The following is a 23,537-nucleotide window of genomic DNA, read 5'->3' as shown; positions in this document are numbered from 1 at the left end:
TTCCCTACCCTTCTGCATCCCAACCCACACAATTTCTTGTCTACATAGTGTCAGAGAAGTTACTGCCACGTTTCATTTTCTGTGGAGAAAAGCCTCCCTGTGTCCTAGCCTGTGGTGGGACTGGCCTGGCAGAGGTAACAGCCCTGCATAAAGAGGTTAGTTAGTCCTGCAATGGTTTGGAACTCAGACAGAATGGAATATTTCTCCCTATTTTCTTTACAGCTGAGAAAACACACACAAGTACAAGAGCATATTTATTGAGATATTTCTATCCCAAAGTTTGTCTTTTAAAGTAAAATTTAAAAAGAAATAAAATTAGTTTCTCTGCCCACTCTACTCCCTCCCCCAAATCCCCCTCTCTTTTAATTCATTCCCATTTCCTGGCCTAAACTGAGAACAGAAAGCACTGAGCCCTCAGAAGAAATACAGCATCTCAGGACAATGTTGAGCTTGTTCAGGGAGTAAAGGAACAGGCAACACCTTTGAAAAAAAATCAACAACTTGCTGATGAAGTGAAGGAAGACGGATATAGTAGCTGAAAATCAAGGGGCTCTCAACAGCAGAGTGTGAAAGTCTAGTTGCTGTCCCAGAGCAGAAAGTCCAACTAAATACTTTATATCTAGCAGTCATTAAACATTTTTTAAGCACCCACTATATACCAGGCACTGTGCCAAGTGCTAGGGATACAAAGAGAAGCAAAAGACAGTCCATGCCCTCAAGGAGCTTACAATCTAAAGGGAGAGACAACAAGCAAATACATACAAATCAGCTACTTACAGAATAAATAGGAAATAATTAAGAGAGGGAGGGCTTGAGAATTAAGGGAGGTTGGGGAAAGCTTCCAGTAAAAGATGGGATTTTAGTTGGGACTTAAAAGAAGCCAGGGAAGATAGTAGGTGGAGATGAGGAGGTAGAGTATTCCAGGGATAAGGGACAGCCAGAGAAAATAGTGGTTGAGCCAAGAGATGGAGCGTCTTGCTCATGGAACACAAGGAGGCCAGTATCATTGGATCAAAGACTATATGCAAGAGTAAAATGTGAGAAGACAGAAAGGTAGGTAGGGAATAGGTTCTGAAGGACTTTGAATGCTAAACAGAAAATTTTGTACTTGATCCTAGAGATGATTATGAGTCATTGAAGTTTATTGACATAGGTGGACCTCTACTTTAGGAAAATCAGTGGAGGATGGGTTTAAGTGTGGAGAGACTTGAGGCAAACCCACCAGCGGGCTATTGCAGTAGTAAAAATGAGAGGTTCTAAGAGCCTGCACTAGAGTGGTGGCAGTGTCAGAGGAGAGAAGGGGACAGATTCCAGATATATGGCAAAGGTGAAGTTGACAGGCCTTGGCAACAGATTGGAGAGTAAGAGATAGTGAGGATTCTAGGATGACATCAAAGTTGCCAGCCTGAGGGATAGGGAGGATGGGGGAGAAATTAGTTATGGGAGGAGGATTTAGGGGAAAAGATAATGAGTTCAGTTTTGGGGTGTGTGGAGCTGTCCCATAGACTAGTCAAAATATTAGAGGAGTATCTCTGGGTGTCAGTCACAAGGAGCCTTGGGCACCAAGTTGTTCTAACAAGCATACGCCAAACACAAATCCAAATGCCTTGAATTCAAAGATAAAAATCAAAATGGACCCTGCCTTTGAGGAGCTTATATTCTTTTGGGTGTAAACAACATGTACATAGAAATGAAATACAAAGCAGTGTCCCAGGGAAGGGTGCAGGTCTAATAGGAAGACCAGTTTGACAACACCAGAAAGCAAGGTTCGAGGGACATGATGGAAGGTCAGGTTAGAGTGGAATGAGGATACAGGAAGGAGGGGACTGACATGGATAGGGATGAGGGAGTGGGAAGTACATAGCCAGGGAAGGTAGCTTCATAGCCCAGGCAGTCCAGGAGGTTCTGAGAGGAGCGATTGGACAGAAGATTGTTATGCCCTTCACAATGGCAGCGATTATGCTGATCAATCTTTCAGCAAGAGGTAGAATGATCAGGATGTAGGAGTAGGTACCTACACAGCTGCGGGGCAAATGGTGAGTCTCTAGCACTGCCAGATAGTCTAGGCAGAGGACAGTGAAATCCTGAGGACTGGCTGGTTATACAGAGAGAAAGCAAGCTTTAGGTTGTTATTCAGTCATTTCAGTCATGTCTGACTCTTCATGACCCCATTTGGGGTTTTCTTGGCCAAGATACTAGAGTGGTTTGCCACTTTTTTCTCCAGCTCATTTTACAGATGAGGAAACTGAGGCAAACAGGGTTAAGTGATTTGCCCAGGGTCACCCAGCTAGTAAGTGTCTGAGGCCAGATTTGAACTCAGAAAGATGAGTCTTCCTGACCTCAGGCCTAGCACTCTATCCACTGCATCACCTAGCTGCCCTTCAGCTTTAGGTTCTCACCCTCTAATCCTCAGCCAGGTCAGCTCTGCCCCAAGGGTCACTCTACTGTGGAATAAGTTATCTTCCCCAGGGTTGGAGAACTTCACTCAGAAGGGTCTTTGGTCCTGGACTGATGGCTGGAAGGAGAGGGATGGCAGGACTGATGGCCAGCACCTGCCCCAAAGATACAAGGGTCAAAGGTCTCAAGGGCAAAGCACCAGCATTCAAGGATTCCCACCAAAATAAATCATATTTATATAGTATTTAGTAGACGTTGAAGTGATTTACCCCAAAAGAAAAAGCTCTGATCATTTCTGCACCTTCCGTAGGCTATTGCCCAGTGCCTTTCACATAAGAGTTGATGCAATGGTGTCAAATTCAAATAGAAACAGGGCCGCTAAACTATTCATAAGAATCCCTGCAGGCAGCACATCAACTTAGAAGACCACATCTTAACATTATCTATGTCCTATGGTATTTTTATTTATTTTGTTAAATATTTCACAATTATATTTCTATCTGATTGGCTGCAGTCAGGAGTCGTTCCAGGACCCATGAGTTTGATACCTCTGCTTTAATAAACAGATGCTAGCATCTGTTTGTACTTCATACAAAGCAAAAGGGGGTAGAATGGAGAAGAGGCTCAATGTATCATGTATTTTGGAGGAACAGTCTTCATGATATGCCCCTTTACCGCTTGCCAGCTTCAAAATTTATGAAAATGGACCACAGACAACATCTTGTCCCTTGTCTCCCTCCTTGAGCCTTTCCAATCACTCTGTTTGGCCTCGCCCAAAACCTTAAGCCTTTGCTCAGGTCAGCCCCTTAGGGTAGCCAATCGGTCAATATTTGATAAGTTTGCCTGGTTCTTCATAGCTTCTTATGTATTATCATGTTTGGAAGGGTTTTTAATTTTAACTTTGGTAACATTAGTCTTATTCCATTTCTGACATGGAAATGGTCATGGCCATCTTTGAATCTTCCACAGAAAACTTAGTGCAGTGTCTCTCACATTGGAGCTAAATTGTCAAAGAATACCATTGTTGTTTGTTGTTATTGTTCAATCATGACTCTTCATGACCCTATTTGGGGTTTTCCTGGCAAAGACTCTAGGGTGGTTTGTCATTTCCTTCCCAGACCATTTTGCATGAATGGAGGCAGACAGGGTTAAGTGACTTGCCCAGCGTCACCCAGCTAGTAAGTGTCTGAGGCCAGATTTTAATTAAGGAAGATGAGTCTTCCTGACCGCAGGCCTAGCACTCTATCCACTGCATCACCACCACACTGCCCCACAGCAAAGAATGCTAACAGAACACCAACTCTGATGTGTCCTACCAAGCTGGAAAAGCTTTGCCTTCAGTCATTGATAGACTATTGTCTTTCCTCTGAAGATTAGACTAGGTCAGTTCAGGATGTTTCATCAGCACAGCTTCATCACCAGGGAAAGGGTTTTCTTAACCACTGCAACTCACAAAGAATAATTTCTGAAGTGGTGAGGACCACCTCACAAAAAGGTGAAGGATTCAAGGTGCAGATGGAGACCATCTCCGTGATCAGCGTTTGTATTCCTTTTTCTTGACTAGTTTTATTTGTTATAAAAGGTTTTTTTCTCTTTAATTGAGGGTGAGAGGAGATTTGGGAGAGGGGGAATAGTGATGAAAGTGATACAGAAGGGATAAAAAGAAACAAAAGAAGGTCCCTGCGGTGTTTTTTTAATGAATCAAAGGGAACAGAAACAGGTTCAGAAGAATATATGGCCAATAAGATAGCTGTACATAATAAATATGAGGTGTTTCATGTTTTCCTGGAAATATTTGTGTTTGTTGTTGTTTACTAAGCTCAGAATAACAAAAATTAAAATTATTTTAAAAATAAAATGAAGTGAAGGAGAGACTGTGAGCAGCATGAGGCAGGGAACATTTACATGGATCTTGAATGTAGAGAAAAGAGGGATAACAGAGGCCATCTAATCCAACTTCACACATGTGGAAACTGAGTCCTAGGGAGATTAAGTGACTTGTAGGCAGTTACACAGGTGGCAATCAGCTGAGGAAAGATGTGAACCCAATTCATCTTATACCACTTGGCTTCATCTTAAAGTGAAGTTCTTAACATATTGAAGTATTCACTCTTTTTTCTAAATTGTTTTAGTTGTTTATGTCTGTGTCTACTCCCTCTACCAGACTATTAAGGGCATAATCCTACCCAATCCTTAAGGTTAAGGATCACTGGGTATTTAATCTTTCATTGGTGTTGGTGCCTTACTCATAAAAGGTGCTAAGTAAATGTTTGTTAGATTGGATTGGATTGGATTGAATGGAACAAAATCCCCTGATGTCTAAAGGAATATAATTCTAGTTATGGGGGTCAAATTTTCCATTGCTGCAGTTAAAACCATGATTTACTTACGATCAGCCACTGAGGTGTGTGGGGCTACAATTTAGGACTACACTGCCATAGCGCCCCCTCCCGGACCTTCTCAAGGAAAGCTAGAAGTCCTTTCCTCGGCAAGTTCTTTTAAAGAAATTAGCCTCTGCAGTGGACGATGAATAAGCAAATAGTGACATCTACTGGAAGATAGTTCTACAAAGAATATGTTCCTAAAAAGTTATTTCTAAAAGCTAAATTCTATTTCACTTTTGACTTAACACTACAATTTAAGAGACACTGGGGGCTCTGTAGAACCATGGGAAGAACACTGGCTTTGTAATAGGTGGACCTAGATTCAATTCATGATCCTGACTACCTGTGTGACCTCAGCCCAGTTACTTAATCTCCCTGAGCCTCAGTTTCCTCAACTGTAAAATGAGGGAGTAGGACTAGATGGCCCTTCCAACATCATGTCTATGATCTAATACTTAATTGATCTTCATTTAACAGTAAATCCCAACACTTTAATTTCAAATTTTCCTCCTTCTTCCCTTCCTCAGTTTCTGTAAAGTTGTAGTTATTGTTATTGAGTTGTTTCACTTGTGTCCAACTCTTCATGACCCCATTTGGGGTTTTCTTGGCAAAGATACTGGAGTGGTTTGTCATTTTCTTCTCTAGCTCATTTTATAGATGAGTAAACTGAGGCAAACAGGATTACATGACTTGCCCAGGGTCACACAGCTAGTAAGTGTCTGAGGCCAGATTTGAGCTAGAGTCTTCCTGACTCTAGGCTCAGCGCTCTATCCTCTGCACCACCTAGTTTCCCCTCTATATGGGCCTCAGTTTCCTTCCTTGTAAATGTTAAGTTCTCTAAGGTTCCTTCCATTTCAAAATTACATGATTCTAAATTAACTTAAACACTTACATGGTTAATACTTGAAGCGAAAGGATGAGATAGAATGGAAATATGTGCTCTATGAGGATGGTTTGAAAGTATCTTTAACCAGGACAAATCATAATAGGAGGGCATTAAATCTGCTTTCAAATATTTCAAGGATTGCTAAATGGGAGAGAAATCAGTTTTATTCTGCCCAGGGGGGCAGAACTGGGAGAGAAGGTGGAAAGTGAAAAGTGGCAGATTTAGGTTTGAAGTAAGAAAATCAGAGCTATCCCAATGTAGAATGGGCTGCTAAGGAAGCTGGAGGGTCTCTTCACTGAAGGTCTTCCAGCAACAGTTAGATAGCCATTTAGATAACTAGAGAGCCAATTCTAACACATGGAACTTGGATGTGACACAGAGGGAATTCTAGTTCAGGTATAGGTTGATCAGATGGTCTGCAAAATCCCTATAAACTCTGAAGTTCTGCAAATTCTTCTGTAAATTGAAGACTGTCTTCAGCTACCCTTTTACTCACCCGTTTTCTAAGGTCCAGTCAGGTTCTCTTGGGGCATAGCTCCATTGACTAAGGAGAGTGCCTTCTGTTCATCCTTCTGAGTGCTGAGTGTTGCTAAGTTTCTGTGGCTTCTGTGTGTATCTGGATTCCATCCCTTCCTCTGAACTGGACCCGTGAACTCTTCCTAAATCTCCTGACCATGTTAGCATCCAAGAGAAAAAGCAAGGCTCCTATATCAGAAACTGGGGAAGGGATAAAAGAAGCACAACAAGGATGATTGGTCAAGTCATTCTCTTGGAGTCTCAATTCCATCCTCAGTGAAATGTAAATGAAAAAGATCACTTAACAGAAACTAAACACTGAGTAACTGAAGAAACAATAATCATTCTAGAGAAGAGATAAGGAGATATACCTTTTTCCTCTTGGAAAAGAAGTGGAGCACCATGAGGGCAAAAAGTTAGATGCATTGTCAGACATGGTCACTGTATTTTGGTTGTTTTTGCTTACCTTTTTTTGTTAGGGGAGGGGTTCATTGTTGGTATATTCCAAAAAAGACCATTAGGTAAGGACAAAAGACATCACAGAAACTTATTTTCTTAATAGAATAATGTCTATAAAAGGTTAGACGTCATTGAGACTAATCACTGTCATGAGGAAGAGAGCTTTCTCACTGCAGCAAGACCAATTAAAAAAAAACCATTTATTAAGTGCCTAATATGTGGGAGGCACTGAGTTGTCCTAGGAATATTTTTTATACCTTAGCTTAGTGGAGTTTTGTTTTTGTTTTGTTTTTACATAGTCTCATTCTTCTAAAGGTTTTGTGAGGCCAAGAGTCACTTGGAAGAATATTTCCATTAACTAGGGGGAAGGAATTATAATTTCAACTAGCATTAATATAGCACTTTTTAAGATTTGCAAAGTGCCTCACAAATATCATCTCATTTGATCCTCACAAAAACCCTGAGAGGTAGGTGCTATTATTGTTCCCATTTTACAGATGAGAAAATTGAAGCAGACTTAAGTCTAGTATCATATAGTGAGTGTCTGAGGTCAAATTTGAACTCAGGTCTTCCTAATTAGAGGTCCAATGTTGTACCTACCATATCACCTCTGATTTTAGAGGGTAACCTTCCTAGAAGGTGTTCCCTGGGGTCTCTGTTCTCCCTTGGCTTCACTCCAGGCTAACCACCCAAATTCTGGGTTTCTTTTTTATCTATTCCAGGTAAATTATGACCACTTTACTCTTAGTGCTGTTGAGTTTGCGAGTCATCACCGCCGCCATCTCTGTGGAAGTTTCAGGTAAGGGCTCCAACATTCCTGACCTCCCTAAGTAGTGATCATGTCCTCCCCTAAGGTACTCCAGAGGCTTGATTCAGGCCTGAGGTGACCGTAGCTTCTCTAACACTCTGTCAGCAGAGAGTCAGCCCTGACAAGACTTATCCAGATGGAAAGACTCCAAGTATGGGCCTATTATATGTCTGTTATTGGAGGATGAGCCAGCCTAGCCAAATTCAGGGAAGATTATCAGCCCACGGTCTCCGGCCAAAGACTAAAACTATGGAGGAGCTGTTGTCTGCATCATAACAGACCCATAAATACAATCTAATCCAAGAATCATTTTGGTATCGCACTCCAAACATTGAAACCTCTCAAAAGCTGCTTCTACTCATCTGCTCATCGTGGACAAGAGTGCCAATCTAATTCCATATACACTTATTAAGCACTAACTGGGCATAAGATATTGTGCTAGGCCTTGGAGATACAGAGACAAAACAAAAAGAGTGGTCATTGCTTATTTTTATAGTTTACCTATTCTACTGAGGGAATATGACACATAGGCAGGTGAAAATCATTCAAATAAAGTACACAGAGAGTACCAATGAGGAGATGAGTTTCTACTTCCTCCTTCTTGATTCCTACTTGATACAGACAAAATACGCAGCAACACCATAGAACTTTACCTCGTTAGAGGTTGTGGGAGTAACAGAGTGGCAAGGTCACATGCAAGTCAAGGCATCACTCTCGTGAAGTCATTGGTCCTCTTCAAAGATGAAGGATCAGCAACAATGACAACAGCAACAAGAGTAGGACCGTCTACTGGCCTCTATCTTGGGTAATCTTACATCATCAGACAGATCTTGGCAGAGGCCTTTTCACTGATACCACTACAATACCACCAATGCCTCTACTAGAACATGCCAGCAGCTCTTACAAGCTAAATTGGAGAGACAGGGAGCCTAGACAAAGATAAGGCATAGATAAATTGAAAGATAAAGTTTTTTTAAAGGCACAGATAAAGCCAAAAAAAAGGCAAAAAAGAAGGAAATTATATGAAGCAGGTAGAAAGGAACCTCCTAAATACACAATCAAATGGGTTGTAAGTTCCCCATCACTGAACATGTCTAAGCAGAGGCTCAATGACTACTAGGAATGTTGTAGAAGGGCTTCATGTTTCAGGGAGGGTTTAGACAAGATGATCTCTGAGGTTTGTTTGTTTTAACTCTAAGAGCCTGTGATACTATCATAAAATCTCATTATCCAACATCCAGGCAAAACCACAATCCAACTACTCAGAGTAAATCAGTGTCATAAGCCCTTTCCTTGATATTGGGAGGGGAGCATTAATAACTTGCTGGACATTGTAGGTGTCTTCAGTTCTTTCATAAGAACATAAGAAATGATATTCAGAGTCAGAGGAGCAGTGGTCCTTCACCAACTAAGGCACTAGGGCCCACCAATCTCAAGCATCTTGCCAAGTGTCCCATGATCATATATGCACCATCTCTCCCAATATCTTGTTCTTGCTCTAGGAGCTCTAATTAAATCAAAACTACCATAGTTATGCCATAGGGGGTATACAAATCTGTTCTCCTCTGACTCCATTCACAATCCCTAACCGATAAAGCCAAAACTCCCTTCCCTTGCTACCACTCCCCTATCGGTATTGTATCCCCCTAAGCTCTTTGAGAGCAGAGACTCTATCATGTTTGCATTTATATCCCCAGCATCTAGTACAGTATCTGCCACATAGTAGGCACTTAGTAAATACTGATTGATTGATTGGTCTCTCAATAAGCAGTTACCATTCATGCCTCTTGCCTCAAAAAGTTAGGAATATGATCCAAATATCCTTGTCTTCTCCCCAAAATTTCTGGAACTGCTTTACATTTTCAGGATGGCATACACAACCTCAAAAAATTTCTATTTCCACTATTCATTGTTCAAAATTTTATTTATCTGCAAACTACCTTCTATAAGCAGTAAGGGATATTTCTAGTGTCCTAGGATTTGGCGAATAAGTCTGTGTTTATCTTACTAGCAATATTTATGATTCTGTGGTCTTTGATTTTGTTGTCTCTCAGCCTTTGACTTTCCAAAGCAAAGAGACCTAGTCTACTCTCCAATGTTTACATTTTCCTTGTTTGGATCTTTTTAAATTCCATAATGCCCTTCTGGAGGCTCAGTGACCAGAACTTCCCAGTGCCTCATTTTCTCATGAATCCTTATCACTGGGAATTTGAAGAGGATGCCTCTGTTCAATTGTAGAGTTCATGCTAAGGGCATCAAATGAGACAATGCATTGGGCAATAAGAACACACCAAACTTTTGCACTGCACTCAAAGGCACTGCCCCTGTTGGTGAATCTGAGGGGAGTAGCTCCTTCTAATTTAGAATAACAGGGTCCTTAAATGCTCTGAAGTTGTCTGTTTGTTCCTAAGGTGCTAATGGCCTGTCTCTCTCCCATTCTCCCCCTTTCTAGACCATGGCAACTCACTGAGTGTGAGCATCCCAGAGCCTTCTCCCCTTCGTGTCCTCCTTGGGAACTCTCTCACCATCCCTTGCTATTTCATTGACCCCGTGCACCCTGTGACGACGGCCCCTTCCACACCCCCACTCTCCCCCCGGATCAAATGGAGCCGCCTCTCAGAGGAGAAGGAGGTGGTCCTTTTGGTAGCCACTGAGGGGCGTGTGCGGATCAACAGTGCATACCAGGACAAGATCTCATTGCCCAATTACCCTGCCATCCCCAGTGACGCTACGCTGGAGATCAACAACCTTCGCTCCAATGACTCAGGCGTCTACCGCTGTGAGGTGATGCATGGCATCGAGGACAGCCAGGCTACCCTGGAGGTCCTGGTGAAAGGTAAGGGTCCCCCTGGCTCCTCCTCATGGGAACCCTCTATCTCAACTCAGGTGTATTAGATTAGGTACTAAACTTGGAATCAGGGAGGATCTGAGTTCAAATCCCACCTCAGAAACATATTAGCTACATGACCCTGAACAAGTCACTTAATCTCTTGTGCCAGTTTCCTCATATGTTGGAAACATATGAGAGGGTTGGACTTCAAGGCCTCAAAGGTCCCTTCCAGCTCCAAATCTATGATTCTAGGATCCACCTATTATCCTACGATAGTTCCAAGACACTGTTTTTCTCCACATTTCCTTCCCTGTGTATTTATGACCTGTCTTTTGCCCAAAGGAAGCAATTTTCTCTTCTGGGTTTTTTTTTGTTTTGTTTTGTTTGTTTGTTTGTTTTTAGGCAATTGGGGTTAAGTGACTTGCCTAGGGTCACACAGCTAGTACATGGTCAAGTGTTTGGTCTGAGGCTCAATTTGAACTCAGGTCCTCCTGACTTCAAGGGCAGCTAGGTGGCTGCCCCACAATTTTATCTTCTGAAGTAACAATAATCATGCTTCACATTTATACTTTTAAGAATGCATTTATATGCATGTTCTTGCTTATTCCTCAGAAAATACTTTGAGACGTTACCGTTTTACAGATGGGGAGACTAAGGTCTAGTGGCTTAGCTAGGGTCACACAGCAAGTTAATAGCATGTTAGCAAGTTAGTAGTGGAGTTGTGATCAGAATACTGTCCCCTAATTCTTTGTCAGGACAGCTAGGTGACACCATAGTGCACAGAGTGCAAAGCCTGGAACCAGAAAGACTCATCTTCCTGAGTTCAAATCTGGCCTCAGACACTCACTCACTGTGTGACCCTGGGCAAATCATTTAACCCTATTTGCCTCAGTTTCCTCATCTGTAAAATGAGATGGAGAAGGAAATGGCAAACCACTCTAGTATCTCTGCCAAGAAAACCCCAGATGGTGACACAACTAAACAGTAACAACAACAATTCTTTGTCTAGCACTCTTTCTGCTATGTCATGCTGCCCCACCTCCAGGATAATCCCAGAAGTCACAAAAAGTGACTAAAGTTATATTATGTGTCTATTTTCTTTATGACTCCAAAGAGAATGTATGATGTTTCTTGGGGCAACACCAATGATTCTGGCACCAATCCACACTGTCACCGGGTTTTGCCCAGCAGAAGACAAATAGATAGGAAGTTCTGGGGAAGATGACCAACTCTCTGTCTTTCTCAAAAGATAATCCCAAATGGGTATTTATAGAGCAGAGAACCCGGGATCCCTGAACTTGAGTTTTAAAAAAACATGTATTTTCAAACTTGTATTTCTATATAATTGGTTTCCTTTGTAGTTCTATGTACTTTATTTTATGCATTTAAAAACATCCTGAGATGGAGTCCATTGGCTTCACCAGGCTGCCAAAGGGATCTATGACACAAACAGAGGTTAAGAATCCCTATCTTAGAGGACAAATCCAAGGATAGTTAAGAAATCTACTGGGGCCACTTTTATTTTTCCAAGGGACTTTGAGAATCCTTTTCCCCAGAAAAGAGAGGTAGCATCCAAATATGATGTTAGCAAGGCATCAAAGATTCTGACTGACATTTTCTGTGTGTGCGTGTGTTTTCTAGGCATCGTGTTCCATTACAGAGCCATCTCTACCCGCTACACCCTGGATTTTGAGAAAGCACAGCAGGCTTGCCTACAGAATAGTGCTGTCATTGCCACCCCTGAGCAGCTGCAGGCTGCCTATGACGATGGCTACCACCAGTGCGATGCTGGCTGGCTGGCTGATCAAACTGTCAGGTAGGCTTTCCATGGCAGGATCAAAATGTGAGAAGGGGGAGTGGAAGAATGTTAAGATTTAGGGACTAGGAAACCGGGACAGAAGAGAAAATCAGGAGAGTACCTTGTCTAGTATAATGTTGAGTGCATTGTGGATACTTAATAAATATATTATAATGGAGAGAAGGCCTTTCTTGGAATTCAGAAGACCTGGATTTACATCCTGTCTCTGACATACTCTAGTTGTGGGACCAGGAGCAAGTCATTTAACCTTTCAATAACTCAACTAATCCTCCAAGGGAATCATTTAGAGTTGTGTTATAGCTGCAGACAGGTTATTGATCTACATTAGTAGAAGGCATTTCTATACCAAGAGTACCCTACACAGTTGAAATCATAGGTCCACATCCTACAACCCACAAAAAAGCAACCTATTACTTTATGTTAGAAATTCTGGATTCAAGTACTGTTCTTAGTGAGCATTTGGTCAACTCAAACTTCATCAAACACCCCCAGAGTGAATGCTGCTGCATTATCAATGATAGATAGTAACAAAGAGCAGTAAGAGGCAACATTCTTTCTTACCCTGGAGGAGCTCACAGTGTAGTTGGAACAAAACAGACAGAGAAGATGGGAAGACCAGATGATAAACAGCTAACATTTCTATAGCACTTAAAAGTTTGCAAAGCACTTTACATATTATCTCATTTTATCCTCACAACAACCCTGTGACATAGGTGCTATTATTATCCCCATTTTTCAGATGAGGGAACTGAGGCTGACAGAGGTCTGGTGATTTTACTCAGGGACAAATAGCTAGTAAGTGCCTGAGGCAGAATTTGAACTTGGATCTTCCTGGCTTTCAAGCCTAACACTTTAGCCACCTAACTGCCTCTCCAATACTTTAAAAAAATACAGATGTTAAAAAATAGTTGAATAAATAGGTAGACTATACCAGAGGTTGAACATGCAGCCCTCAGGTCACATGCAACCCACAACCCTACTGAATATGGTCTGAACCAAATTAAAGTATAATTGGGAAATATTTAATAAAATAAATATACAGTAAAACATAGACACTATTACATTTTAAAACTTAAGTCATATGTGGTGCACAAGGATCCTTATGTACACGTTAGTGGTCCCCCATTTTTGTTTGAGTTTGACACCACTGAACTACGTATCTGCAGCTACATTGATACATGGACATATAGTCACAGGTAGGCTTTCTCCAGCCAGCAACTGGTTGCCCTCCCGTTCTGTCTTCTATACCCTCTCACTCTGTTTCTGTTAGATACCCTATCCACAGCCCCCGTGAGGGCTGCTATGGAGACAAGGATGAATTCCCTGGAGTAAGGACTTATGGCATCCGAGATACCAATGAGACCTATGATGTGTACTGCTTTGCAGAGGAGATGGAAGGTAAGTGTGTCTGTTTGTTCCAAAAGACATACCACCAGGGCCATAAAACAGATGGGCATTTACCCAGGGCTCTATGGGGTGACCTACCCTGTTCTGTTCTTCCAGCAAGGGAATGAAATGAGCAGCATAGCCTATTCTCTCTTAATACTTTGCCTAGTGTCCTACCATCTGGAGAATTCACCTATTCTGCTTTGTGGCCATAATATATACTCCTGAACCTGAATTTCCACCTGTCCCAATAAATGGAGCTCTCAAATCCATCCCAACAGAGATAGCTGCCCATTTTCATGCTTATGCTCAGGGTACCCCTACATTCACTTCCTCAGCCTGGGCCTTACTTAAGCAGTATTAATTGTTTTAAGGTCTGTGTATGACCTTGGCATCAATCAGAATGGTGAAAAAGTAGTTTGGCAATAACTACATAACTCACAGGCTCGGATGGGAAAATGTGATAGGCTGTGGCTATAACTGAAGTGGATATGCCGTCTGTATTCCGTCCTCCCTTTTACTAGCCAGTTCTCCTTTCAGGGGGTACTTCCCCAAATTCCGATGCAAGTACCCAGTACTCTCACATACCTCCTTTTGCCTTAGAGAAAAGAACTGATAAGCTTATTTATACTAAGGTGTCAGGCATTGCATGAACAGAATCTTATTTGTAAGAGACATCTTCCAAAGGTCATCTGGTCCAGCCCTTATTTACTATGTTTGACTCCCAGGAGAATTTCTATTTTAAAAGGAGCCCAGGAATTCATTTCCAGGCATGGGAATTCACGTACTAGAAACAGACGAGTAGAGGAGATATATTTAGGCAGCAGTGCCTTCCTGCTACCCCTCATATCACACCTACTCTGCCCACAGATAAAGCCAGCTTTGCTTTCAACCACCACTTTGTCATTTTAGCTGCTCTTCCTTTGACTTTCTCTGTTTTCTTGATGCTGACCTGCCCAAAAGATTGGAGATCAGGAGTCTTGAATCTCTGGGAGCTGGCTCTTTGGGGGATGGGTTACTGATCAAGGTTTGAGACTTTTGAAGACCTGCTAAAATGAGAACCTAGGAATTAAAGGAATAGGAGTCTGTGATTCTTAGCACCTGGGAAAACTGTGGCTTTAGGAATATGAAGAATTGGTTAAAAGAACCTGGACAATCGAGACTTTGGGCACCTGGAGAACCAGGGTTTTGTATAAGGTCTTATTAGAGGAAGAAAGGAAAATGCTCACATTAGTTGACATGTGCTTTCCAGGGGAAGTCTTTTATTCTACATCCCCGGAGAAATTCACCTTCCAAGAGGCAGAAAATGAGTGTCGGCGCCTGGGAGCCCGGCTAGCAACCACTGGGCAGCTGTACCTGGCCTGGCAAAGTGGAATGGACGTGTGCAGTGCTGGCTGGCTGGCTGACCGCAGTGTCCGATACCCCATCTCCAAGGCACGTCCTAATTGTGGGGGCAATCTCCTAGGGGTAAGGACTGTGTACTTGCACGCCAACCAGACGGGCTATCCAGATCCCTTATCCCGCTACGATGCCATCTGCTACACAGGTAGGTTTCTTGCAATTTCAAGGTTTGGGGTGGGGGATAGGGCAAGTAATTCCTGGAGAGGAAGAAAAGTGGTATAAGCTTAGCACCTCAGTCAAATAACTGCTTATACTTCCAATTTCCCCCCATACACACATACCAGTCTACACTGAGGAGAAAATCAATAGACATGAATGTTAATTTCTATTTTGCCACTAATTTGTGGTATTAATTTGAACAAATCACTTGTCCTCTCTGGGCCTCAGTTTCCCCATATGTAAAATGATGGAGTTGATCTAAAAGATGTCTAAGGTACTTTACAACTTTACCATTCAATGATTATATGGTTCTCCCCTTAGATATCTCCTTCTTATAGGGAGAAGGAATCAGAAATAAGCTCAGCTGATAGCAAGCATCCAGATAGGCAAACTTACAGGGAAGCTAGGATAGAGCAATGGATAGAGCACCTACCTGCAGTTAGGGAGATCTAAGTTCAAATTTGACTTCCGATGCTCACTAGCTGTATGACCCAGAGCAAGTCATTTAACCCTGTTTGCCTCAATTTCCTCATCTGTAAAACAAGCTGGAAATGGCAAAACCACTCCAGTATCTGCCAAGAAAACCCCAAAGAGACAGACAGGACCGAACAACAACAACAAGGCAAACCTAGCCTAGATCTGTCTACATCCTTTAAATTCAACACTCACTTCATCAGTTCTGGTATGTTCTGTGCTTGGGCTCTGGGGCAGTGCTAGCCACAACCCCAAGATCAATCCAGATACCACCTACACCACAGTAACAATACAAGGGGTAGAGAAACTCAGGCCCAAGCAAGGCTGTAGCCTTGGCTATTCTCTCCCCTAATATCACTGACCTTTCACCACCAAATACAAGGCTGATTGATCTAAGACATACACACCTCTTTGCCTTTATCTGTCTCCCTTAAATTCTCCAAGAAAAGAACCTGATTGATTCTCCTGTGTCCCACAGCCCTGAGCCTGTAACTGGCACTGCAGGACAATCTTCTGTGGGCAGTGAAAGGGGCACCTGTGCTATTTTCCACCTCTGCAAGCCTTGGGGCCCCGTTGTTCTTGTAGCAATGACAGGCAATTCTCTCCCTGGGGCTCAAACTCAGTTCCTCTTGTTGCAGCTCTGCCATGTCAACACTGGGGGGCAGTGCAGACCAGCTAAGAAAAAGTGTCTTCAGTTTAACCGAAACAGAAAGGTGATCACCAAAAGTTCAGAACTAGACCATATTAACTATTGAGTCCCCCCGATGCTAGAGGAATATCCTGAATGGAGAAAAACCCATATTTTTCTTTAGAGAGCTCGGGATGGGAGCATTCTAACCTTAGCCATGGGACTAAGCCTGGTTTACAGAAAAACAGAATGACATCCTTCTAAAACCAAAGGCCACTAACTTCAGATACTTCTCACTGTAAAACCAACCCTATCACCTGTGAATGGTAACCCACCCCTGCCTTCCTGACCCCAAATAGTGAAGGATACGTATGCCAGATACCTAGAAAGCACCCAATCTTATATAAAGACTTCTTGTACACATCCATGTTATAAGGAATCACAGAATTATATGGTTCTTTACATAGATTAAGTCCTTTGAACCTCACAATAACTATGTAAGGTAGGTCCTATACAGTTCCTTATCTCCATTTTATAGATGAGGAAACTGAGGCTCAGAGTGGTTAAATGATTTTTCCAGACTCACATAGCTAGGAAGTACCAAAGGGGATTTGAGCCCAGTTCCTCCTAATGCCAAGTCTAGCATTCTATCCACTCTACCATGCCCCTATATCCTAGCGGAAATTTTAGCCTATATCTCCTAGTCTTGACTATAGGCTCCTATGTCCTATGATCCTGGTATACACCAGTGTTTCCCCTCAATGCAGTGGTAACCAAGAGCCAAAGGGGAGTCTAGCTAAGATTGCATTATTCCAAAGAGTATTTGAGCATTTGCTCTATCACCCTCAGAGTAGCCCAAATTTGGGGGGGTGCCAGTTAGGGGCAATAGTAGTTCATTGTTGAATTTTATCTATACTTTATTTCAAGTGGAGGGATCACCAGACAGGGAGATGAAAGACCTGAATTCATTCACTAAATAGCTATGTGACTGTGGGCAAGACATTTGTTACTATGGTCATTTTAATTAATATTAGCAATAGGGGGTCTGTAACTTCAGCAGTATATGGAACTCCTAGATGAGTAAACTCTCTCAAGCCCCTTCTCTGTAACTTCTGTCCTTGGTGCCTGTAGCACTAAGAGGTCAACTGATTTTCCCAGGGTCACAATGCCCATTGATATCAAAAGCAAGACTTAAACTCCAGTCTTTTGGACTCCAGGGCCAGTTTTCTATACTACACAATGGCTGCCTCACTAATAATAGTAACACAAACAATAATTTATTGTAGTTGTATAGTAATATTCAGTTTGAAGTTACTTTTACATATATTGCCTCATTTGATCCTCAAAATAGACCTCTCATACATTTGAGGTCAGAGTTCTTTTCCCCTTTTTTTACAAATGAGGAAATTGAGGCACAGAGGAGTTAAATGATCTATGAAAGATTATGCTGCTAGCTAGTGGCAGAGCATTGGCTAAAACTGATATTTCCTTAGAATAGGGATTGTTAACCTTTCTTGTGGCATGGACCCCTTTGACAATCTGGAGAAGTTTATGGATGTCCGGATTCCTCAGAATCATGTTTTGAAATGTATAGAATAAGATTCATGGGGTTATAAAGACAACCAAAAGTTTGTAAAAATAAAACTAAAATTAGTAGAAAATAAAGCTATTCTCCTCCAAGTCTATGGACCTTTACAGGTCCAAAATCCCCAGCTGAAGAGCCCCTTCCTAGTCCACTTTGAACTGTGTCACACTGCTTCTTAATTTCTCCAAGTCTTTGTCCCCATTTGTAGAAATGAAACGACTAGATTAGATGATGCTTAATGTTCCTTCCAGCTCTAGCACTTTAATTTTAGTCGGATCCATGGAGGCATCATGAGTCACAGATACTTGATTTATTGATTCCTTGTCATTAGAAGCTCCTCTATGAACAAGTGTATTTAAATGAGCTGTCAATGAGTCTAAAAACCATAGAGTACCATGTAAATAAGAGGTGGGGATGGTGGGAGTGGTCTTCTAAAGTTCTGACATCCTGAGAATTTTCGAGCAGAGGTAATCTGTCTCTGAGCAGCATATGCCACACATGGCCAAGCAGATGCCACTTGTACACAAATGTGGGGCCATGTGGTTTCTTCACTGTCTCTGCTGACACATAAACAGGCAACAAGAACAACATCTGAGAGATAGAGGCCAGACACAATGTGAATCGTTGAAAGCAACTGTGTAACTCCAGATATGGGGCCCACTCAACCTGTACCCTTGCCCATCTTGGATGGCCCAGATGGGACTGCTGAGGGGAGGGGGAGATGAGCGAGACTTTGAACAGACCTGCTTCCCTGATTTTCCCATCGGCCTTTGCTTTCTACTCCAGGGGAGGACTTTGTCGAGATCATACCAGAGAGTTTTACCGACGATCTGAGCAGTGAGGGGGAGATCACTATTCAGACAGTCACTCAGCCCGATGTGGAATTACAGCTGCCTCAAAATGTCACCAAGCAGGAGTCCCGAGGTAGCATCGTCACCTCAGAGAGTGTCATCACTCCTACTGGACCTGAGCCTGAGGAGGCCTTCACTTGGACACTGGGTGGCACAGGCTACCCAGAGTTGGAAAATGAGACCGAGGGGGCCACCAAACCATGGGGTTTCTTTCCAGAGGTCACTGCTTCTTCCCGTGATGCTCTTTTCCCCAGTGAAGTAACAGAGGGGGCGGCTACTGCCACCCCTGAGCTGGAACCTGCCACAGCCTTCACAGGAGAGGACTTGATTGCACCAGTGACAGCTATTCCAGAAGTTGCTGCTGTCTCTGAGCGACCACTCTCACCAACAGGTAAATCACCAGGCAATTCACAGCATAAATTATATTGGAAAGAACATGGGACTGGAAGGCAGGAGACCCAAATTCTTGCCCTGTCTATGCCCTGGTCAAAACACAACTTGTCAGAACTGTAGTCACTCCAAATGTAAAAGGAGGCAGTTGGACTAAAATGATCTTCAAAGTCCCTTTCAGCCAAAATTCTGTAATTCTAGGGGTTTAAAAAAGCCAACAGAAGTAGAACCTCTCTCTTTTCTCAGGCCTTCTCTTAGCAACCTCAAGCTCATGATCATGTGACACAACCGCCTGTCCCCCACCCCCTGATCCCTATAGATAGCTGATCTTTAGTCAGTTAGCCAATAACTGTTTCTTAAGCACCTACTATGTGCTAAGCACATTTAGAGGATACTCACAGCACTTTCCCATGAGTGCTTCCTCTCTTGCCCATCTCACCTTCATCCAACCAGCATCCTTCTGTTAACCCTAGCACCATCAGGGTTACCTCAACAATTGAACTTTCAGTAGTGTGGCAACTTCAGCTGTCTGTATCTTGCTTTCTCCCCCCAGGCCAGACCCTAAGTGAGTCCCACTCCCCACTTTCCCTTCCTCTTTCATCACTAGCATATTGCTAGTTAGCTCTGTTCACCCCCAAACTTTTCTCTGTTGAACAAAATTCCCCATTTGGGGGTATCAGTCTCAAAATCTCACCTTAAAAAATGTTGACAGGCTGACTGATCGAAAACCAGTTGCCCTACCCTAGTTATGGGTCTGTAGGTAGGAGACAGGCAGAATTTGGTATTATTGGATAATGTTACAGAGCCACAGCTCCTTCAAATCATGTAGACTAACTTGATTGTAAGCCCTTTGAGGGAATTCAGAGGGTCTTTGGATAGTCCTATTACTATCAGATTTCCAGGGAACCCTAGAAATACCCCACATATCACTGGAGAGCCATCACAAGGACTGGCACCAACAGATAGATTATCATATCATTTATTTATTTAGAATCAACTTTCAGTGGCCCTATAAATAGGTTCTATGTAAAGAGAATTAGGATCAGTCCTTTCAGCTCAACATCTCAGAAGGACAATACTGTTGTGGAAGCATCCACAAAGACTACATACTTCTAAGCAGATAAAAAAAAATAGTGGACGTACAAATCTGGCAGTAAAGAGCTGATATTCAAATATTCAAAAGCTCAAGAAGATATGTGATCTCATTGATTTAGGAATTTTCTCTAGTGATTGAGATCATAACCCCTCCATGTCTGCCCATTCTGAAGGATGTCTTGCCCATTTCTGAAGGATATCCCCCATAAGTACACCACAGGAGACGCACCCAAATATTCTGGAGGCCTTTCTTACTTCTACTGACATTGACAGGGTACCTATCAGTGGAGTACTGGTTATCTACTCATCAGCTCTCACCTTCTCCATTTGACCAGCCCATCCTATTTTCCTATCTCACATCTCCTTGATAACATCTTTTATTCTTATTCTTCCAAGTTCCTCTTTGGCTACATGTTGTAGCCTACTCATACCTGTCATAGGTCTCACCATTGCTCTTTGTAATATTCATTTTAAATTCTTCAGTGATCATTACATTCCATATATCACTACCAAATAGCAAAATATTGATATTATGTATACATCAGGGTATGTGCGATTTGGTAAGAAGAGAAGGAAGAGTAGATATCTTATATGGAAAGCTGTAGACTGCTAGAAAGCTTACCAGAAAGCTGCTAGAAAAAAGAACCAGTGGATAAAAGCTATCATTTATTAACTGATCAACGTTCACCTGGTGGGAAGCTTGCCTAAAGAAGATGAAAGCTACAGAACAATTCAATGCCCAATGAGGAATGGCAAATGGAAAACTTTAAGAAATTAAAACAAGATGGGGGGATAAAGGGGAATCCTTTAGCAGCTAAGGGATCCTAGGTTCTCAAAACAACAATATGGGGAGGTAAACACAGCACCTCAGGGCCCCCTTGAAAAGAAAACAACCATCAATGTACCAGAAAGTCTTCAGAGTTTCCTCTGAAATCCACGGAATGGGAAAGCAAGCCAAGGTTCCTAGGTTTAATCAAGTTGTTCAAAATTATCAGCCACAGAATAAGGGACTAGGTAAGGGCAAAAGCAGAAGGAGGAGAAGTAGGAAGGTAAAAAGCAGATTGGTCATAATTAAATGATATATTTTTTTCAATTATCCACAGTTCTAGAATTATACTACTTTCTAGTAATTGCTGCTCCTGTCATTAGAGTCACTTCACCTTTATGGGCCTTGGTTCTCTTAGCTGTAAGATGATGAGCTCTAAAGCCTCTTATAACTTTAAAAATCATTTGGAAGAGATACAATGATAAATCAATGAACCCCACCCCACAGTACCTCCCTTTCAAAGTGACTTCCCATTTACGTTGTATATATCTTGTTGGTACATAGTTGTTCAAGTGTGGTCTCCCCCTTTAGACCGTGACCTCCCTGAGGACAAGAACTGTGTCTGCCTTTCCTTGAATCCTCAGCACTTAGAACAGTAACTGCCTACTATGTAGGCAATAGTAAATGTTTGATGGTGATGATGATGATGAAAGAAAAAAACTGAGTCTTTGAAACCAAGTGGCATGTCTGGATAATTCAATGAGTAAACCTAAAGGTGTGATGCAATAGCAAAAATTATTTGGCATGAGGGGGCTTTGGAGTAGAAATGGGAAGTATGCTTTTAGCATCACCAGACTTAATGAAAAGAAGTCTCAATCTGCATCTCCCTCACCACTGCCACCACCCACAGCTGAGGCTTAAGCTGACTTTTCCCTTTTTCTTCTCTTTCCCACCAGGCGTTGTGTTCCACTACCGTCCAGGTTCCACCAGATACTCTCTCACCTTTGAAGAGGCCCAACAGGCCTGTAGGGCCACGGGAGCTGTCATCGCTACCCCAGAGCAGCTACAGGCAGCCTATGAGGCTGGCTATGAACAATGCGATGCTGGCTGGCTACAGGACCAGACAGTCAGGTGAGCCCCAGAGCCAGGGCTTCCTCTGTCCCTTAGCTCTTCAGATAGAAATCACAGAGTCTCCAAGTGGGAAGGGACGCAGGCTTGCCTAAGGATTCCTGCAAGTCAAGATACTTCTTTGGGCTTCAGCTTTTTTCAGTCTATAAAACGAGGCCATTGGATAAAGTGACCTCTGGTCTCTTCTGGTTCTGGACCTATGGTCTTATGATCAAGAATCCTGGTTCATATCACTTCACTCCTCAAGGTCACAGTTTCTTCAGATGTAAAATGGAGGGGTTGAATTAAATGACCTCTCTATTCTCTTCCATCTCCACATCAATGATCCTATGATCTCTACAACATCCCGAAAAAGTGGTCCTCCAACACTGTACTCAAATTTAGTCTGTTCTGAGGCAGCCCATTCCTAAGTTAGCTCTACCAGTAAAACACTTCTAGACACTTCCCAACCATGGTGACCTCTAGCCTTGGTACAACAGAATTTGACCCCAGGAAATGAGTTTAAGAGACATCCTCACAGCCTCTTAGGAGTCCAGAATCAAACTATAGCTATTGATTTCTCTCCGCAGCCAACAACAAAAAAACAAAGAACAGGGGGCAATCAGGGATAGTCTTGACAAAAAATAGAGAAAGGATTTTTAATATGTCTTCACAATTTATACCTTAGTCACTGAGTAGAAGGGGAGAATTCATCTCCTTCTTTCCCATTGTTTTTTCTCTAGAAACCTGCCCCGCTCATTCTTAATCCTTTCCTGCTCAGTTAGTGATCTTGATTCCCAAGCTGTTCCTTATAATTAGAGGTCATCTATGAAGCCACCAAATCCATCCTCACAACTGATGCTAATGTTCATGATGATGCTGTTGTATCAAAGCTGGATGTTTCTCTGTGCCTGGAAGTCCTAGGTCCAGGATCCTCATCATGTTTCCATTTGAAGAGCCAAAGACGTTCCTCCTCTCAGTCCATAAGTGACTAATACCTTCTGCTTCAAAAGCCCTGTCTCCTATTGTCTGGAGCCGAACATTCTTTCACTCTGTCCTTTGCAGATACCCCATTGTGAGTCCCCGGACCCAGTGTGTCGGAGATAAGGACAGCAGCCCAGGGGTCAGGACCTATGGTGTACGCCCAGCATCAGAGACCTATGATGTGTACTGCTATGTAGACTGGCTACTGGGTATGGAATCAACATCCCCAAAGTTCTGGTCTATATGGGTTGAGGGCCCAACATGAGGAATTTTGGATGGAGCTTCTTAGCAATGGGCAAATATCCCAGAAGTACCATCTGTCCTACCGACACAACTCTCTGAGTCAGAAAAGATCCAATGGGGAAAAAACGTGGATCAATCTCTCTCTTAGGCCACCATATTCCCTCTATCATTGTATCTGCCTCTGTCTGTCTCTGTCTCTGACTCTCTTTTCCTCTGCTTCTCTCCCTTCCTCTCTCTCTCTGTTTCTGTCTATCTCTCTGTTTCTGCCTCTGTCTGTCTCTGTCTCTGACTCTCTCTTCCTCTGCTTCTCTCCCTTCCTCTGTCTCTCTGTTTCTGTCTCTCTCTCGTCTTCTCTGTCTGTAAATCTGT

The 23,537-nt window shown here is 42.6% G+C and overlaps 1 protein-coding gene across 3 annotated transcripts in view; it reads left to right on the top strand.

The window, feature by feature from the left end:
• ACAN (aggrecan) overlaps positions 1-23,537 on the top strand; it is an 85,987-nt gene that overhangs the window by 34,688 nt on the left and 27,762 nt on the right. For all 3 annotated transcript variants that reach the window (XM_027852135.1, XM_027852133.1, XM_027852134.1), the window contains exons 2-9: positions 7,365-7,441; positions 9,903-10,286; positions 11,922-12,096; positions 13,370-13,497; positions 14,738-15,031; positions 18,519-18,974; positions 21,791-21,965; positions 23,007-23,134. In XM_027852135.1, the coding sequence (XP_027707936.1) occupies positions 7,372-7,441; positions 9,903-10,286; positions 11,922-12,096; positions 13,370-13,497; positions 14,738-15,031; positions 18,519-18,974; positions 21,791-21,965; positions 23,007-23,134 (1,810 nt within the window). In that variant the 5' untranslated portion in view covers positions 7,365-7,371. The remainder of the gene's footprint in view (positions 1-7,364; positions 7,442-9,902; positions 10,287-11,921; positions 12,097-13,369; positions 13,498-14,737; positions 15,032-18,518; positions 18,975-21,790; positions 21,966-23,006; positions 23,135-23,537) is intronic.

This window comes from Vombatus ursinus, unplaced genomic scaffold, assembly GCF_900497805.2.
Source record: "Vombatus ursinus unplaced genomic scaffold, bare-nosed wombat genome assembly UNPS02009205.1, whole genome shotgun sequence".
In the NCBI taxonomy this organism is placed as follows: domain Eukaryota; kingdom Metazoa; phylum Chordata; class Mammalia; order Diprotodontia; family Vombatidae; genus Vombatus; species Vombatus ursinus.
This window is presented reverse-complemented; position numbering and strand designations above follow the sequence as displayed.